The sequence below is a fragment of the Bubalus bubalis genome, chromosome 1 (assembly GCF_019923935.1).
Source record: "Bubalus bubalis isolate 160015118507 breed Murrah chromosome 1, NDDB_SH_1, whole genome shotgun sequence".
Classification (NCBI taxonomy): Eukaryota; Metazoa; Chordata; class Mammalia; order Artiodactyla; family Bovidae; genus Bubalus; species Bubalus bubalis.
In genome coordinates, this window is record NC_059157.1 from 38,436,281 (window position 1) to 38,453,533 (window position 17,253).

The 17,253-nt window shown below is 47.0% G+C and overlaps 1 protein-coding gene and 1 long non-coding RNA gene across 2 annotated transcripts; both read right to left on the reverse strand.

The window, feature by feature from the left end:
* Window positions 1-4,588: 4,588 nt before the first annotated feature.
* On the reverse strand, window positions 4,589-6,581 carry LOC123332551 (lingual antimicrobial peptide-like). The gene is made up of 2 exons (XM_044938716.2): window positions 6,326-6,581; window positions 4,589-4,821 (listed from the first exon to the last, which is right to left on the reverse strand). Exons 1-2 carry the CDS (start codon window positions 6,378-6,380, stop codon window positions 4,691-4,693), a joined length of 186 nt encoding a protein of 61 aa, XP_044794651.2. The 5' UTR covers window positions 6,381-6,581; the 3' UTR covers window positions 4,589-4,690.
* A 1,593-nt stretch (window positions 6,582-8,174) lies between these two features.
* On the reverse strand, window positions 8,175-17,253 carry LOC123332550. The gene is made up of 2 exons (XR_006549370.2): window positions 16,864-17,253; window positions 8,175-8,466 (listed from the first exon to the last, which is right to left on the reverse strand). It is a non-coding gene; the product is annotated as an uncharacterized LOC123332550 (long non-coding RNA).

Below are 17,253 nucleotides of genomic sequence, written 5' to 3' on the forward strand. Positions count from 1 at the left end.
GAAAAAGAAGGAAGGCTTGGGCATAATCCTTAGGGTTTTGGAGGTCTGGAGAGAGCCCATTAACTTGCTTTATCCCAAAGTGTTCCCGAACACAAGCACCCACTCACCCACTCCCAACCTAACAGGTCAAAGCAGGTCATAATACGTCATGGTCTCTAGCCTTCACTCACCCACCTCTCTTCCATCTTATGTGACCTATATGTTCGGACGTTTTTCTCTCTGTCCTGAGGCAACTTAGCAATAAAATGTTTTCACTTTTAATCTTTTGATCTGCATTTGAATCTTTCACTAAGTGAAAATCTATTTTAGTTTAGTGACATCAACCTAAAAATAGAGTAAGTGTTTGTAGCAAGCTGTTTAAATAAGTCTTACTTAATTCTACAGAATAGCTGTGAGGGTTTTACTTCCTTGGCCCCAGCAACAGTACTTTTATAGTAATGGAAAAGAAAGTATAGCCTATAGGCAATTGGCCACATTTCTCTCTTGTACTTTTATACTGAAAGTGATCCTTTACACTGACTCCCTAAATGTTACACATCTATTCCCACGCTTTCTTCAACCACAAATGTCTCTCTCTTTCCTGGAAACCTACCTTGCAGATGGCTCCTCTGCCCTTCTCAGGTGGACTGTGGCAGAGACACCTGGGAGCCCCTGTGCATGGCTACACGATTAGAGACCAGGTCAACAAAGGGCAGAGGAAGGGGTGAGTGAGGTCACACAGGATGCCTCCTGATCCCCGTTGGCAGGAGTCATCCTGGCGGAGAGGTGGGGAACCAGCCAGACTCGATGACATTGTTGCCACGGAAATCTTGGTTTTCTCTGCCCACTGGAGCCAAATAAAATTTGCAGAGACAGAGTTTGGGGCAAACAGAAAGATGGATTTAACCCTTAAGCTGGCAGAAGGGAGAACACAATAGGTTCCTGACTCACGGAGACTGTCTCCCCTCCATTGGGAATCCAGGGGATCAAACAGTCGGGGCTCACACTCAGGGTTTGGAGATACGGGATAAAAGGTGTAGGGGTTCTGAATTCTCTCTTTTTGCACTGTTTGGAAACAGTCACTAGGCCAGGGTCAGGTAGCTAGGTATTTGGGTCTGGCAGTTGGTCCCTGTGCTTGGGTCCATTGTGCTTTGAGGATCTCCTGGTGACTTTCTTCCTGTAATACAAAAGGGGGAAAGCAAACCACTATGGGGTGGCTTCCAAAGAGAGTGCACCAGAAAGTTAAGCATCAACATGAGGTTAAAATAGAGCAAAGAGAGGTACCAAACTACAAGGGGAGGTTTATGATGCCATAAAGTTAAGTATCAGGATGTGGCTAGAATAAGTTAAAGAATCATTGATGCAGAGTGTGGCTCCTGCAGAATTAGAGGGCAACTGGTACAGATGTAGTTTGCATAATAGGTTGCTGCTGCTAAGTCACTTCACTCTTGTCCGACTCTGTGCGACCGCATAGACGGCAGCTCACCAGGCTCCCCCTCCCTGGGATTCTCCAGACAAGAACACTGGAGTGAGTTGCCATTTCCTTCTCCAATGCAGGAAAGTGAAAAGTGAAAGTGAAGTTACTCAGTCGTGTGCGACTCTAGCGACCCCATGGACTGCAGCCCACCAGGCTCCTTGGGATATTCCAGGCAAGAGTTCTGGAGTGGGGTGCCCTTGCCTTCTCCAGCATAATAGGTTAGTCTTCTGAAAAGAAGAAACTTAGTTATCAATGCAGACTGTTGATTTCTAGCCAAGTAGGGCTCAAAATCCTCCAAGCTAGGCTTCAACAGTACATGAACTGAGAGCTTCCATATGTAAAAGCTAGATTTAGAAAAGGCAGAGGAACCAGAGATCAAATTGCTAACATCTATTGGACCATAGAAAAAGCAAGACATTTCCAGAAAACATCTACTTCTGCTTCATCGACTATGCTCAAGTCTTTGACTCTCTGGATCACAATAAACTGTGGAAAATTCTGAAGGAGACGGACCACCTGACCTGCCTCCTGCAAAACCTGTATGCAGCTCAAGAAACAACACTTAGAACCAGTCATGGAAAAACAGATTGGTTCCAACTGGGAAAGTAGTAAGTCAAGGCTATATATTGTCACCCTACTTATTTAACTTCTGTGCAGAGTTCATCATGCGAAATGCCAGACTGGATGAAACACAAACTGGATCAGGATTGCTAGGAGAAATATCAATAAGCTCAGATTGCAGATGATACCACCCTTATGGCAGAAAGTGAAGAGGAACTAAAAAGCTTCTTGATGAAGCTGAAAGTGGAGAGTGGAAAGAGCTGACTTAAAACTTGACATTCCAAATTTGAGATCATGGCAACTGATACCATCATTTCTTGTCAAATAGATGGGGAAACAGTGGAAGCAATAGATGACTTTAGTTTTTAGGCTCCAAAATCACTGCAGATGGTGATTGCAGCCATGAAATTAAAAGACGCTTGCTCCTTGTAAGAAAAGCTATGACCAACCTAGACAGCTTATTAAAAAGCAGAGACATTAGTTTGCCAACAAATGTCCATCTAGTCAAAGCTATGGTTTTTCCTGTAGTCATGTATGGTTGTGAGAGTTGGACTATAAAGAAAGCTGAGCACTGAAGAATTGATGCTATTGAACTGTGGTGTTGGAGAAGTCTCTTGAGAGTCCCTTGGTCTGCAAGGAGATCCAACCAGTCCATCCTAAAGGAAATCAGTCCTGAATATTCATTTGAAGGACAGATGCTGAATCTGAAACTTCAGACACCTGATGGAAAGAAGTAACTCATTTGAAAAGACCCTGATGCTGGGAAAGATTGAAGGTTGGAGAAGGGGATGACAGAGGATGAGATGGTTGGATGGCATCACTGACTTGATGGACATGAGTTTGAGTAACCACAGGAGTTGTTGATGGACAGGGAGGCCTGGCATGCTGCAGTCCCTGGGTTCGCAAAGACTCAGATATGACGGGGCAACTGAACTGAACTGTAGCATATGAGATCTTGATGCCATTCCTTCTGGAGGCTTCCTTCCGGAGGCTTCCTTCCTTCTCTCACTTAGAAGCTGCCTGCTCTCCTTGGCTTATGGCCTCTCCACATCAATGTGAGCTGATGAGAGGCTGGTTTAGCCTCTCAGCGTGCATCTCTGACACTGATCTGCATCCCTCCTCCACATCTAAGGCTCCTTGTAATGAGATGGCATTGGGCACACCAGATACTCCACGTCACTTCCCTATCTTAAGGCCAAATGATTAGGTACCTTAATTCACCTGTGCTGTAATTCTCACTTGTCCTGTGTCTGCCCTTTCAGGCTACTGAAACAGAAACACCATAGGCCAGGTGGCTCTTTTTTCGCACTTTGTTTTTTAACTGAAGGATGATTGCTTTACAGAATTTCGTCGTTTTCTGTCATAGAAAAACAGGAATCATCCATGGGTTCACCCATGTCCTCTCCCTCTCGAACTTCATACCATCTCCTTCCCCATCCTACCCTTCTAGCTGGTCTCAGAGCCCCTGTTGGTGTTCCCTGAGTCACACAGCAAATCCATGCTGGATATCTACTTTACATGTGGTATTGTAATAGGTGGCTTACTAACAACAGACCCTTACTTCTCTCTCAGTTTTGGAGGCTGGGAGCTGCACGATCAAGATAGAGCAGGTGGCTGGTAGACGGCAGTCTCCCTGTGTCCTCAGAGGGTACAAGGGATGAGCCACCTCTCTGGGGTCTCTTTCATAAAGGCCCTCATTCCACCCAGGAGCATCCCACCCTCATGACCAAATCACCTCCCAAAGGCCCTGTCTCCTAACACCATCCATCCCCTTGGTGACCTCAGCTTGCACTGAGGGAAGAGTTAGTGCAAAGACCAGAGAGCTGCTCACACATACAGTGTGCACCAGCAAGGCTCTTGGTTTAACTAGCAAACCCTCTGAAGAAACTGCAAGCAGGCTGAGGTCAGCATGCTCGCCCCGCCCTTGAGGTCTCTGTGTTCTGTGCTGTGTTGCCTTCATTGAATTGTGCTTTCCACAGGACTTGTTTTTCCATAGCATCTAGTTGCATCATATCATGTACACACAGAGAGACATGCTTCATCCATGTCAACTCTGTCATTCAGTTGATGACAATTTCTGAAGCAATGTCTTGTCTCAATGCCCAGCACTTACAGGAATAGGACAAGTCTATGCCTATAGAGATCTTATAGCCCAAAAGGGAATCAGAAGTGTATCCACTTGCACATAAGGCAGGAGTAAGAAGCACAAACCAAATGGAAGTGAGGGCTGCAGGGGGACAGAGGAGTGGCGTTTCCTCCTGGAGCGAGGGCGGGGGCTTTCCTATGGGACTGGTGTGCTGGTGATTCTGGACCCCTGGGGTGCATGTTTGAGGGGAGATGTGGGGCAGGACAGGGTGCCTTGGGCTGGGAAGCAGGAAGGACAGCAGACAGAGGGGCTGGGGAAGGTCAGGCCCCCAAGGAACAGGGGGTCACACCCCTGGGAGCACAGAGCACCCCACCACGATTCCCCGATGGTTCACGTGGGGAGCTCAGAGAGCATCCTCAGGGATTTCAGAATTCACCTGGGATCAGACACCACACAACAACCTCAATGACCAGTGGGCAAGATTCTTTAACTTTGAACAAAATTTATTCTGGTTTAAATTTTAGACGCTCTGTTGAAGAGTGCTGTTTCTGTCTCCGCATCGGTCCCAGCTGCATCTTCGCCTTCTTTTACCTGCAGCATTTTACTGGGAACCCGAAGCAGGTGCCAATCTGTCTCATGCTTCCAGGGCACCAGAACGCCAAACAGAAGCCTCTATTCCTACGGCAGCTTGAAGGATTACTTATTCCTTGAGTAAATCCTAAAAAGACAAGGAAGAGGGAAAAATGTGTCAGCAGGAAAGCGGCATCTCAAGAAGGCCAGCTGTGTCCCCTCTGAGCGAGGCACTGGGGCTTTCTGTGCTGAGAGGCGGACATGGCCTCGTGACAACAAGATGTGAGTCCAGGACCCCGTGGACCAGCTTCCAGACAGACACTGGCCCTGCCCAGGCTCTGGTGGACCCTCACATTTCCAGAACCAGAGGCTGAGGGACTGGGGTGTGAGGACCCTGGTTGTGTGCGGGGTCAGCTCCACCATGAGGGCAAAGACCGGGAAGCTCTGCTACATCCACCTTCCCACCAGGAGTCAGAAGCAGCCCATGGGTTCTATTTTCACTGCTTAGTTTTCCAACTCATGGAGTCAGTCAAGTAGTGCAGCTGAGATAGGAGGAAAAGATGCAGCTGAAAGTGTAAGAACTGTTGAAAGAGAACTTACTCTCAAAGCAACTTACAGCTGACAGTGACAATGGTTCAGAAAAAAGTTTTGTATCCTGGTCTCTACTGACTCAGAACACTCTCAGCACTGGTGCGAGTCAGCACCTCTCCTCCTTCCTTTGTGGTTTCCTCCTGACCAGCGGCCTTCCCGTCCTTTCACATGCCTGACCAGGGGCCTTCCCGTCTTCCTCACAGGCCTTTTTCCTCTTGACCACAAGGCACCTTTGGTCCCTCTCTAGTTCCCCGTCCAGGGATAGAACCCGGGCCACATTCCTTACACCCCTGTCCTCTCTCCCTGCCACTGTGCTAAGAGTTGGGTTACAGTCATAAACAACACGGATCAGACAAGGCCTTTTCAACTTGATTTTGACATCTAATCAGTTGTCTCAGGTCTCAGTCTCCACATCCTCTCCCTCCCTACCTCCCTCCCTTCCTCCTTCCTACATATTTTCATCCCATTTCCGGAAATATCAAGGGTAAGATGAAAATCAGACAGCCTATCCTGCACACTGCTTTGGATGTGCTGCCTCCCAGCTGTGGAGCGAGGGTCGCATCATCAGCGACATGTCCTGGAGGACCTTCCTGCTGAGGAGACTCAGCACGGAGCATCCCAACGGGAGCTCCCAAAGCCCAGGCATGGCCTGACTCTCCTCTGGACTTGTCTGGTGACCCAGAGCCACCACCCTACAAATAGAAAGATTTATAAAGCGACATTCTGTGCTTCTGTCATGGGACAAAATCAAATTTCTTGCTTTTATGAAAAAGAAAAAAAAGGAGAGTCACTTAACAGAGGCAACTTCTGTTTCCTCCTCATGAAACCAATGAGGAGACAGGCTCAGAAGCTTGACTCGCTAGAGTGGCTTAGAAACAACCTGGAATTTTGCAGGGCGGTTCTCAGCCCCCTCTCGCTACTGAGGACTCAGCGCTGGCTTCTCAGAAGCACCAAATATGGTGGGTTTAGTCTGACCACGTGTAGATGGGGGTAGCAGGACAGAAGGAGGTAGAAACTGGAGAGAGAGCCCACGGCTCCCCCCGGGGCTCCCACGAGCTCACCTGACACAGACAAGACCACGAAGAGGAGCACGAGGAGCAGGTGATGGAGCCTCATGCTGGCGTCCTGAGCTCTGTGGCTGATGCTAGAGAAGAGGCTGCTCTTGCCGCTTTAAAAAAGTCTCAGGTTCTGGGAGGAATTCTGCACTGGCTGTGGATTTGGTTATTAGGAACTGGTTAACTGAACCTCTTCGCTGTGTGTCATGGGAGTGGCCTTTATAGCACAAAGCAGGGGCAGTCACTTGTATGCTAATGAAGCTGTGGAAACCCCAGGAAAAGCTTTCCTGCTGCCCTTTAACCACAAACTTCTCCTTGGCAGTCAGTTCAGCTGATGGGCAGGGATGTGGCAAGGGGCACAGACTTGCCTGTTTCCCCAGGCAGGGGCACAAACTTCTTGCTGAACCTTCACTTACCCACTCCCCAGCCCCACCCTCACAGTTCCAGGGCTTTGAAACTGCCCACTGTTTTCCTGTGCAGAAGGAAATGGCACCCCACTCCAGTACTCTTGCCTGGAAAATTCCATGGATGGAGGATCCTGGTGGGCTACACTTCATGGGGCTGCAGAGATTCAGACATGAAAGGTAGACTTCGCTTTCTTTATTTCTATACTTCCTTTTGGCCTTGAAGAAGCACAAGCTGGAATCAAGATTGCAGGGGAAAATATCAATAACCTCAAATATGCAGATGACACCACCCTTAGGGCAGAAAGTTAAGAGGAACTAAAAAGCCTCTTGATGAAAGTGAACGAGGAGAGTGAAAAAGTTGGCTTAAAGCTCAACATTCAGAAAACGAAGATCATGGCATCCAGTCCCATCACTTCATGGAAGATAGATGGGGAAACAGTGGAAACTGTCAGACTTTATTTTTTGGGACTCCAAAATCACAGCAGATGGTGATTGCACCTGTGAAATTAAAAGATGCCTATTCCTTGAAAGGAAAGTTATAACCAACCTAGATAGCATTTAAAAAGCAGAGATATTACTTTGCAAAAAAATGTCAAGGCTATGGTTTTCCCGTCATGTATGGATGTGAGAGTTGGACTGTGAAGAAAGCTGAGTGCCGAAGAATTGATGCTTTTGAACTGTGGTGTTGGAGAAGACTCTTGAGAGTCCCTTGGACTGCAAGGACATCCAACCAGTCCATCCTAAAGGAGATCACCCCTGGGTGTTCTTTGGAAGGACTGATACTGAGGCTGAAACTCCAATCCTTTGGCCATGTCATGCGAAGAGTTGACTCATTGGAAAAGACCCTGATGTTGGGAGGGATTGGGGGCAGGAAGAGAAGGGGACGACAGAGGATGAGATGGCTGGATGGCATCACCAACTCGATGGACATGAGTTTCAGTGAACTCTGGGAGCTGGTGATGGACAGGGAGGCCTGGCATGCTGCAATTCATGGGTTCGCAAAGAGTTGGACACTACTGAGCGACTCAACTGAACTGAACTGATAGTTCCTTTTGGAGAAAGAAATGGCAACCCACTCCAGTGTTCTTGCCTGGTGAGTCCCATGGACTGAGGAGCCTGGTGGGCTGCAGTCTACGGGGTTGCAGAGAGTCGGACACGACTAAGCAACTAACACATACACAGTTTCCATGTAAGGCTGTTTCAGGCCCAAATAGGGACTAACTCGTTCAGAGGCAGTTTCACTCCCTGGGCAAGACTTGCTGACTCCCAGCATCCACAGAGACAGCCATGTTCTTTCTGGCCCCTGTGGCACTGAGGGAAGAGACCCAGTGGTCCCGACCTGCTCCCCACACCAGCTAGCCTGTTAAGGGATGGCAGCAACAATCGCTGCCGAAATCTTGGTTTTCTTTGCCCAAGAGCTGAATAAAAATTGTGGAGACAGAGTCTGGAGGAAACATAAAGATGGCTTTAATGATTAAGCTGGCAGAAGGGAGAACTCGATAGGTTCTTGCCTCAAGGAGCCTGTCTCCCCTCCATCGGCAATCCAGGGGATCATACAGTCGGGGCTCATAGTCAGGGCTTGGAGATATGGGACAAAAGGTGTAGGGGTCCTGAATTCTCTCTTTTGCACTGTTGGGAAACAGTCAATAGGCCAGTGTCAGGTAGCTAGGTATTTGAGTCTGGCGTTGGTCCTGGTGCTTGGGTCCATTGTCCTTTGGGGATTTCATGGTGACTTTCTTCCTGTAATACAAAAGGGGGAAAGCAATCCACTAGGGGTGGCTTCCAAAGAGAGTGCACCATAAAGTTAAGCATCAACATGAGGTTAAAATAGAGCAAAGAGAGGTACCAAACTACAAGGGGAGGTTTATGATGCCATAAAGTTAAGTATCAGGACGTGGCTAGAATAAGTTAAAGGATAATAGATGCAGAATGTGGCTCCTGCAGAAATGGAGGGCCATAGGTGTCAGGTGTAGTTCGCATAATAGGTTAGTCCTCTGCAAAGAAAAAACCTGGTTATCAATACAGACTGTAGGTTAGGAACAGTTCAAGTGGAGAAAGACACAAAAGGGAAAAAAGAAAGAAAGAGGGGGAAAAAAAACTTTTCTTAATTCTCTGCAACACAATCACACAGCAGTCTCATGAAATCTCAGTGGGACACGTGATGGGTAGATGGGTGCTCTGTTTCCCTTCATCAGAGACAGAGTGGGAGGATGACGCTGCCACTGAACGCATCTCCCCAGCCTAGTATCACAAAGCAGGCCCAGCAGTGGGGACCCCTTCACTAGGTTGAGGGGGACCTCCATCACTAAGTAACATCCCTCACTTAGTAACATCCGTCCATCTCAGTGTTGGAGAGACACTGACCTGGCTTTTCAGAAATGCTAAATCTCAGGATGGAATTTGCCATACAGCTCTGAGTAGAACTCCAAGCCCTTTAGAAATGTGGGAACCCAGGAGGACCACATCCTGAAGGAGCCCCCGGAGCGTCAATCCTGTTCAGGTCCCCTGCTGTGGCTCAGAGTCTTGCATCTGAGGCTCGGCAAAGCCATGGAGGCTGCCTGGAGCAGACAGTCCCTGGCTGGCACCCAGGGATAGCATTTTTCTGATGGAAAATAAGTTGTCTTGATCATAATTTCTTCTGGTTTAGCTCTAAATGATATTTGAGAGAGGTAGATATCATCTACATATATATATATATATATATATATAAAATTATCTATACATAAGATATATATATATCTGTTTTTTTATGGACCTTGCAGGCAAAATCTATACTACAGGGTCAATTTATAAACATGCTATAGTACTATACTGGAGAAAGAAGTGAGACTGAATTGTTGTCTACTGTGTCTCTTCATTGAAAATGATGTTTTTCAGGGAATTCTGCTTAATGTTATGTGACAGCTTGGATGGGAAGGAAGTTTCGGGCAGGATGGATACATGTATTTGCATGGCTGAGTCTCTTTGCTGTCCACCTGAAACTATCACAACATTATTAATCAGCTATACTCCAAAGTTTTTTAAAAAGTAATTTTTAAAAATGCTGTTTTATGAGACTTCCTTGAAGAGTGGGTAAGAGTGGTAAGAGTGGGTAAGACTCTGTACTCCCAAGCATAGCACATCAGGTAAGTAGATCCCACATGCCACAACTATGACCTCAGTTCAGTTCAGTTCAGTCATTCAGTGGTGTCTGACTCTGTGTGACCCCATGAACTGCAGCATGCCAGGCGTCCCTCTCCATCACCAACTCTTGGAGTTCACTCAAACTCACATCCAACGAGTCCATGAATCCATCCAGCCATCTCATCCTCTGTTGTCCCCTTCTCCTCCTGCCCCCAAACCTTCCCAGCATCAGGGTCTTTTCCAATGAGTCAACACTTCACATGAGGTGGCCAAAGTACTGGACTTTCAGCTTTAGCATCATTCCTTCCAAAGAACACCCAGGACTGATCTCCTTTAGAATGGACTGGTTGGATCTCCTTGCAATCCAAGGGACCCCCAGGAGGCTTGTCCAACACCACAGTTCAAAAGCATCAATTCTTTGGCACTCAGCTTTCTTCATAGTCCAACTCTCACATCCATACATGACCACAGGAAAAACCATAGCCTTGACTAGACGGACCTTTGTTGGCAAAGTAATGTCTCTGCTTATTATATGCTATCTAGGTTGGTCACAACTTTCCTTCCAAGGTGTAAGCGTCTTTTAATTTCATGGCTGCAATCACCATCTGCAGTGGTTTGGGAGCCCCAAAAAATAAAGTCCAACACTGTTTCCACTGTTTCCATTTCTATTTCCCACGAAGTGATGGAACTAGATCCATGATCTTAGTTTTCTGTATGTTGAGCTTTAAGCCAACTTTTTCACTCTCCTCTTTGACCTTCATCAAGAGGCTTTTTAGTTCCTCTTCACTTTCTGCCATAAGGGTGGTGTCATCTGCATATCTGAGGTTATTGATATTTCTCCTGGCAATCTTGATTCCAGCTTGTGCTTCTTTCAGCCCAGCGTTTCTCATGATGTACTCTGCATATAAGTTAAATGAGCAGGGTGACAATATACCGCCTTGACGTACTCCTTTTCCTATTTGGAACCAGTCTGTTGTTCCATGTTCAGTTCTGACTGTTGCTTCCTGATCTACATATAGGTTTCTCAAGAAGCATGTCATGTGGTCTGGTATTCGCATTTCTTTCAGAATTTTCTACAACCTAGTACAGCCTAAATAAATAAACAGAACAAAAATTGGTGTGTTTTAGTGATCTATGCTTTGCAGCACAGCAGATTTTTTTTTTCTTTTAAGGAAGCTGATGATGCAGTTTTATGTGCAAGACCAGGCATGACTTTTCATGGAAGGGCATTTCCAAAAGGGGACAGGGTGCCATGGTGAGTTTCAAGGGAGTTTCTTGCCATGGTTCCTCACCAGTTGGAAAAAGGCCCTTGTCAGGAATTGCACAATTGCAGTGGCTTGTTTTTCCTTGGCAAGGTCTAAAGATGAGTCCTTTGCAGCTATGTTAATCCTGGAGATAGCACCCAGGGGCATCTCTGTACATCAGGGAAGGGTCCTGTTGCCTCAGCAAAGAGGTCACACACCCAAGAAAGCATGGGGTGGCTCACCGGAAACCAGAGATGAATTCATATAGGATAGAGGGAAGGGTTATTTTTAGGTCAAGGCTACATGAACTGTTAGTTTTCCCAGGTTCAAAGCCAAACAAGGCGATGTGGATCCTGGTTGCTTCATGCCTGGGCTGAGAGGTAACTCATGGTTTCATTCTTTAAAGGGAAGATAAATGCTGTGTCCCCAAACCCTTAACCTGTGAGTTGGAAATTGAGGCAGGCTCTTTCCAGCAAAGCACTTCAGTTCCTCAGGTAAGAAGGGCAGTCCCAGTTCTACAGATAAGATTTTGAAGACCAAATAAATCCCTTTACATCTATGACTCCACAAACAGGTGTTCTCAACACGGAGCCCTGGGTGTTAATGAGCAGAGGCCATTGTGCCCAGTTCCCTTGTCCTATGGACGGGGCAGGCGTCATGGCTTCTGACAGTCATGTGGGGACCTACTCTGCAAAGGGGACCAGGGCTGGGTCTAATGCTGTGCTCTCCCACTGACACTTTTACTAGTTTCTTCTTTGAATTTGTCCCACAATTATATTTTGCAATGAGCCTTGCTCAGTAGCTGGGCACTTTTATTCAAATTATCCCTTTGAATACCCCTAAACAAACCCGCCAGGTAGGTATGACCCAAGGTTTATACAAGATGGTCCCGAGGACTAGAAAGCCATGTCTGAGGCCACAGGCAAAACTGACTTAAAAAGTCGATTAAAATTGGCTGCAAATCCAACAAAAAGATGTATCCAAGGCCACAGTCTACTAAGTGGCAGTGATGTAACTTGGAGCAAAATCGACCTCTATTCCAATGTTCCTGCCTGCCTCCTGCAGTCACCACAGTGTCCTGAGAGCTTTACCAGGACATTCTCCTATAACTGGAAAGCCTGAATAGTGCTGTCAAATGCCAGCTATCTGGTGCTAATGAGATCGGAATTGGGCAGGGCACAACCTTTAAAAGAATGATGGGGACTTCCCTGGTGGTCCACTGGTTAAGAATCTGCCTTGCAGCACAGGGGATGTGGATTCAGTCTCTGGCCTAGGCACTAGGATTCCACATGAAAGAAAGAAAGTGAAGTCGCTCAGTTGTGTCCGACTCTTTGCAACCCCATGGACCTTTGGCCACCAGGCTCCTCTGTCCATGGAATTATCCAGGGAAGAATACTACAGTGGGTTGCCATTTCCTTCTCCACATGCCATGAGGAGACAAGCCAGTGTGCTGAGATGAATATCCTGCATACCACAACTAAGACCTGAAGTAAATATATGTTTTTAAATCCCTTTGTAACATGGCAGCTAGGTGACACACCCAGAGGCGCCGTGACAATTCCAAGGCTGACCATAAAGGTCAAAAAGTAGGTGCTGACCCAGTTCCTGGAAATCCCAACCCTTTCCACAAAATAGCTGGAATACTCCTCCCACTCATTAGCCTATGAAATGACCTACCCCTATAAACACCTACAGCCCCATACCCTGGTGCTGGGCTTGCTTTCCAAGATGGCCCACACTCTCCGTGTAGCGTGTTTCCTCCCTGGATTGACCTTCCTTCACCATGACTTGCTCTTGAGTCCCTACCTATGCGAAGCCAAGTCCCCACATTCGGCGGCCATCCCAGGGACTCGGACGTGACCTGGGATGCGACCCTCCTCTCTCACCCCACTCTCTTTCCCACAACACTGCTGCCATCTCCTCCAGCCTCAGAGATCACTGGAGCGTTAAAAGAGCATCATCTTTTCAGTTTGTTCATTGTTTCCTTTGCTGTGCAGAAGCTTTTCAGTTTGATGGATCCTACAATTTAGCTTTGTTTTTGTGGCTTATGCTTTTGGTGTCAAGCTCAAAATCATCCTTGTGAAGACCCATGCCAAAGAACTTTTCTCCTATGCTTTCTTTTAGGAGTTTTGTGGTTTCAGGAGTTTTGTGGTTTCAGGAGTTTTGTGATTTTTGTAAACCTTTAATCTATCTTGCATTGAATTTTGTGTATGGTGTAAGAGATCTTACTTGCTCAACCAGGGACGGAACCTGTGCCCCCTGCATTGAAAACTTGGAATCTTAACCACTGGATTGTCAGGGAAATTCCAATTGTAACTGCTAATTTGTCTGTCTCCCTGATTATTCCTGTAAGTTTTCCTTAAGAATTTTAAAATTCCTTTGCTAAGTACATTCTGATTCAGTATTCATATGTATTCTTGATGAATTAAACATTTTATCATTAGGATAAATACCAGCTCTCTATATTTGGTCCTTGTCCTAAAAGTTACTTGATTGTGCTGTGCTTAGTCACTCAGGCATGTCTGACCCTTTGTGACCCCATAGACTGTAGCCTGCCAGGCTCCTCTGTCCATGGGGATTCTCCAGGCAAGAATACTGCAGTGGGTTGCCATGCCCTCCTCCAGGGCATTTTCCCAAACCAGGGATCAAACCAGGTCTCCCACAATGGAGGTAGATTCTTTACCATCTGAGCCACCAGGAAGCCTGTCAATTAACCAATACAGCCTACCATGTTTTCTTTAAATTAATGTTTCCATAGCATATCTGTCAGCTCAACAGTTAAGAATCTGCTTGAGATGCAGGAGATGCAGAGACATGGTTTTCATCCCTGGGTCGGGGAGATTCCCCAGAGGAGGGCATGGCAACACACTGCAGTCATCTTGACTGGATGATTCCATGGGGGTCTCAAGAGTGTTGGACATGACTGAGGGTCTAAACAATGACCACAGCAGATCTGTTTCCATCCTTTCATTTTAAATCCACTTGCCTTTATATTTGATGTCTCAAGTGGGTTTTTTATAGTTAGTTTATATCTGATTCTTGTTTTTTTTTTTTTTTTTTTACTGAAATGACCATCTTTCATCTTAAGATAGGGTCTAGAATCTTAGCATCAGACTTTATCCCATCAAGCTGAGCCAAAATGCCATCTAGTATCATAGACTTCGTTTTTCAGTTTTTCAGAGCAGTTTTAGAATTGAACGAGAAGCACAGAGTTTTTAGGCAGGCTACACAGGCAGGGTACAGTCAATGGGTTCACAAACAGTCAGCACCTCCACAGTCCACAGAGTAGCAGAGTCGGACACAACTGCAGTGACTTAGTACACAGGCACACAGCCCTGATTCCAATGCCCATTGCTGGTTTTCTGTCCAGAAGTGAAGATGCCTGCACTCTCTGAACTTTGACCCCTCTCTCTGCGACTCAGAAGAATTGTTGGTCTGTTTGGATGTCTTGTTGCCTGAGCTTTAGGCCTGGAAATCTGTAGAGACTGGAGATGTCATAAGTCTCACTTCACTTGTTTTCTTTTCTTTTTTTATAAATGGTTAAGCACATAACATTTAATCAGCAAATTCATTAATTTGGCCGCTTTGGACCTTAATCATGGCAGGCAGGATCTTAGTTGTGGCATGTGAGATCTAGTTCCCTTACCAGGGGTGGACCCAGGCCCCCTGCGTTGGGAGCACAGATTCCCAGCCACCAGACTGCCAGGGAAGTCCCTACCTCACTTGTTTTCTTCTCTCTTCATTTACAGTCCTGTAGTGCATGTGCCAGAGTCTGAATCAGTAGTTTCACATGTTTTGCCTGGTTCCTTAGTTGTGTACTGTAGGAGGACAGAATACAGTCCCTTCACAGTCCATTTATTTTTTTAAATGCTGAATTGTGCGGTCCAAGCTCTTGTCTTTGAGGGTGTGCCCTTTCTTCTTGAGATAATATTGTAACCCTGAATATACTCAGGTAAACAATTCCCCTCACCTCTGCAACATTCCTGTACTCTCCTGGAGCTGCATGTTCCTGAATGATGCCCCTTGCTTTAGTTCCTGCTGAAGATCCCAGTCCCTTCGAGCTTTCCTGTAATTTTCCTGCATGTTTCAGGGGCAGTGATGCAGGTTCTATGAGCAGGTTTCCGTCACTCTGGCTCCTTTTGCTTCCCTCCCTTTCCCTCCCCTCCTCTTTCTCACCCTCTTTCTATATCCTCAGCCTGTCTCATCTTGTGGAGGGGAAACTGCTAAAGGAGAGGTGACCCAGCTCCAAGCTTGTGTAGACGGTGGTTCCAGTGAGCTACCTGTACCACCTCATTTATTCTACCCAGCAGCTTCAGGTGGGAGGTAAGACCTTAGGAACGGGAGCTCTGTCCACTCTGCTCAGAGGGGCTCAGTGGTGGAGGTCTCTTCTGATGGACCATGGGAGGAAGGAAGCAATGGAAACCACGTGGCTGCCGGTCGGCGGGGCTTCCCAGAGACCCGCCATCATCACCCAGGGTCTCTGCAGAGGCTCTTCCCTGAGCCCTGCGCTCCCCGGCAGTGGCTGCCTCCTGAGCCTCCCCAGACTCCCTGGTCTTCTGCCCACCCCCAACCCCCACTCCCGGCTTCCCGGCCCTGGCATTTGTGGCCACCCTTCTTGCTCTGTGTTTCTTAGCTTCTGTTCATTTCACCCACCAGCTGTGTCTCTGTGTGTCAGTTATTGCAGGGTTGCAAAAACACGTGGTCCACATCATGCTAACACAACCTCAGCTGCAGTCTGTGGCCAAGTTTTGGTGAAGAAACTTTGAAATTTTCCAAGACTGTCTTGTGTCTGTGTTGGGGGGGGTTGTGTATGGGGGGAGGGGGCAGCGTGTTCTCAAAAGGTTCTGCAACCCAGGAAAAGTTACTTCAGAGTGTCGACACCACAGACCATCCCTGAGGGGCTTTCTGGGGAGTGCCTCCCATCTTTTTCCTCTTCACTTGTCCACATTTGGTTGTGAGTCAGTCAGGGTTCTCCACAAAAATAACCCATTTCTTTAAGGAATCATCTCACACCATTATGAAAGTAAGTCCCGAAACAAACAAACATTTTGGCAAGTCCCCAAAAAAACAAACAAACAGATCCAGTGCCAGTGCGGTAGACCAGCAGGACTCAGGGAGGAGCTGATGCTGGAGTTCAAATCTGAAGGCTGGCTGCTAGCAGAATTCCTTCCCTTTGCGGAAAAGTCAGTCTTTGCTCAGGCCTTCAACTGATTGGATGAGGCCCACCCATGTCACACAAGGGTAATAATAGCCTGTTTACCAAAGTCCACTGATTTAAATGTAGGTCTCATTTCCAAACATCCTCACAGGAACATCCAGAATGACGTTTGGCCAAATATCTGGGCAGCAAGGCCCAGCCGCATCCATACGTGAGATGAAGCACCACAGGGAGTTTCTCAGGTTTGCTCTTCTCTCTCTTGTCTCCCCTTTCCCTCACAGTGTGGGTTTCCAGCCATTAGAAGCTTTGAGACGGACAGCATTTGTGGTCCTTTAGAGGTGAGAGGACATATGGGAGTGGTCCTCCGTCCCTCCTGTCAGCCCCATTTATCCATTTTAAAATGAGACCTAAAGGGCTCTTTTTATTATGGAGCCTGTATTTTGTCTTTGCCAATTTTCAATTGAAGCAGAGCTTGCATAGAGTGAGGAGCACAGATCCTGAGTGTCCAGCTGGAACCTGCATCCCTGTCAAACTGTGGGATGGCCCCATCCAGCCCCAAGTGACCTTGACCCCCTCCCCTCCTCCTCTCCGACCCACTCTTGCTCATCCCACCTGCCGAACTCTGTGGAATCTGGGTGGTTGGGTCAGGACACATTCTCAGCAGTGCAAGGACCTCCAGCTTCGTATTCCAGTAGTTCTGATAAGTTCCCATAGTTTAATGCCACTAGTTCTCAACTCACATGGTTTTTCATTGTAGTTTACCTTTAAATAACATTTACCCTCATCTTCACTGAATGGTGGGCATTAGTCCCTTAGACTACAAGGAGATCCAACCAGTCAATCCTAAGGGAAATCAACCCAGAATATTCATCGGAAGCCTAATACTGAAGCTCCGATGCTTTGGCCACCTGAAGCAAAGAGCCAACTCATTGGAAAAGACCATGATGCTTGGAAAGATTGAGGGACCGAGAAGGAGGTAGCAGAGGATGAGATGGTTGGATG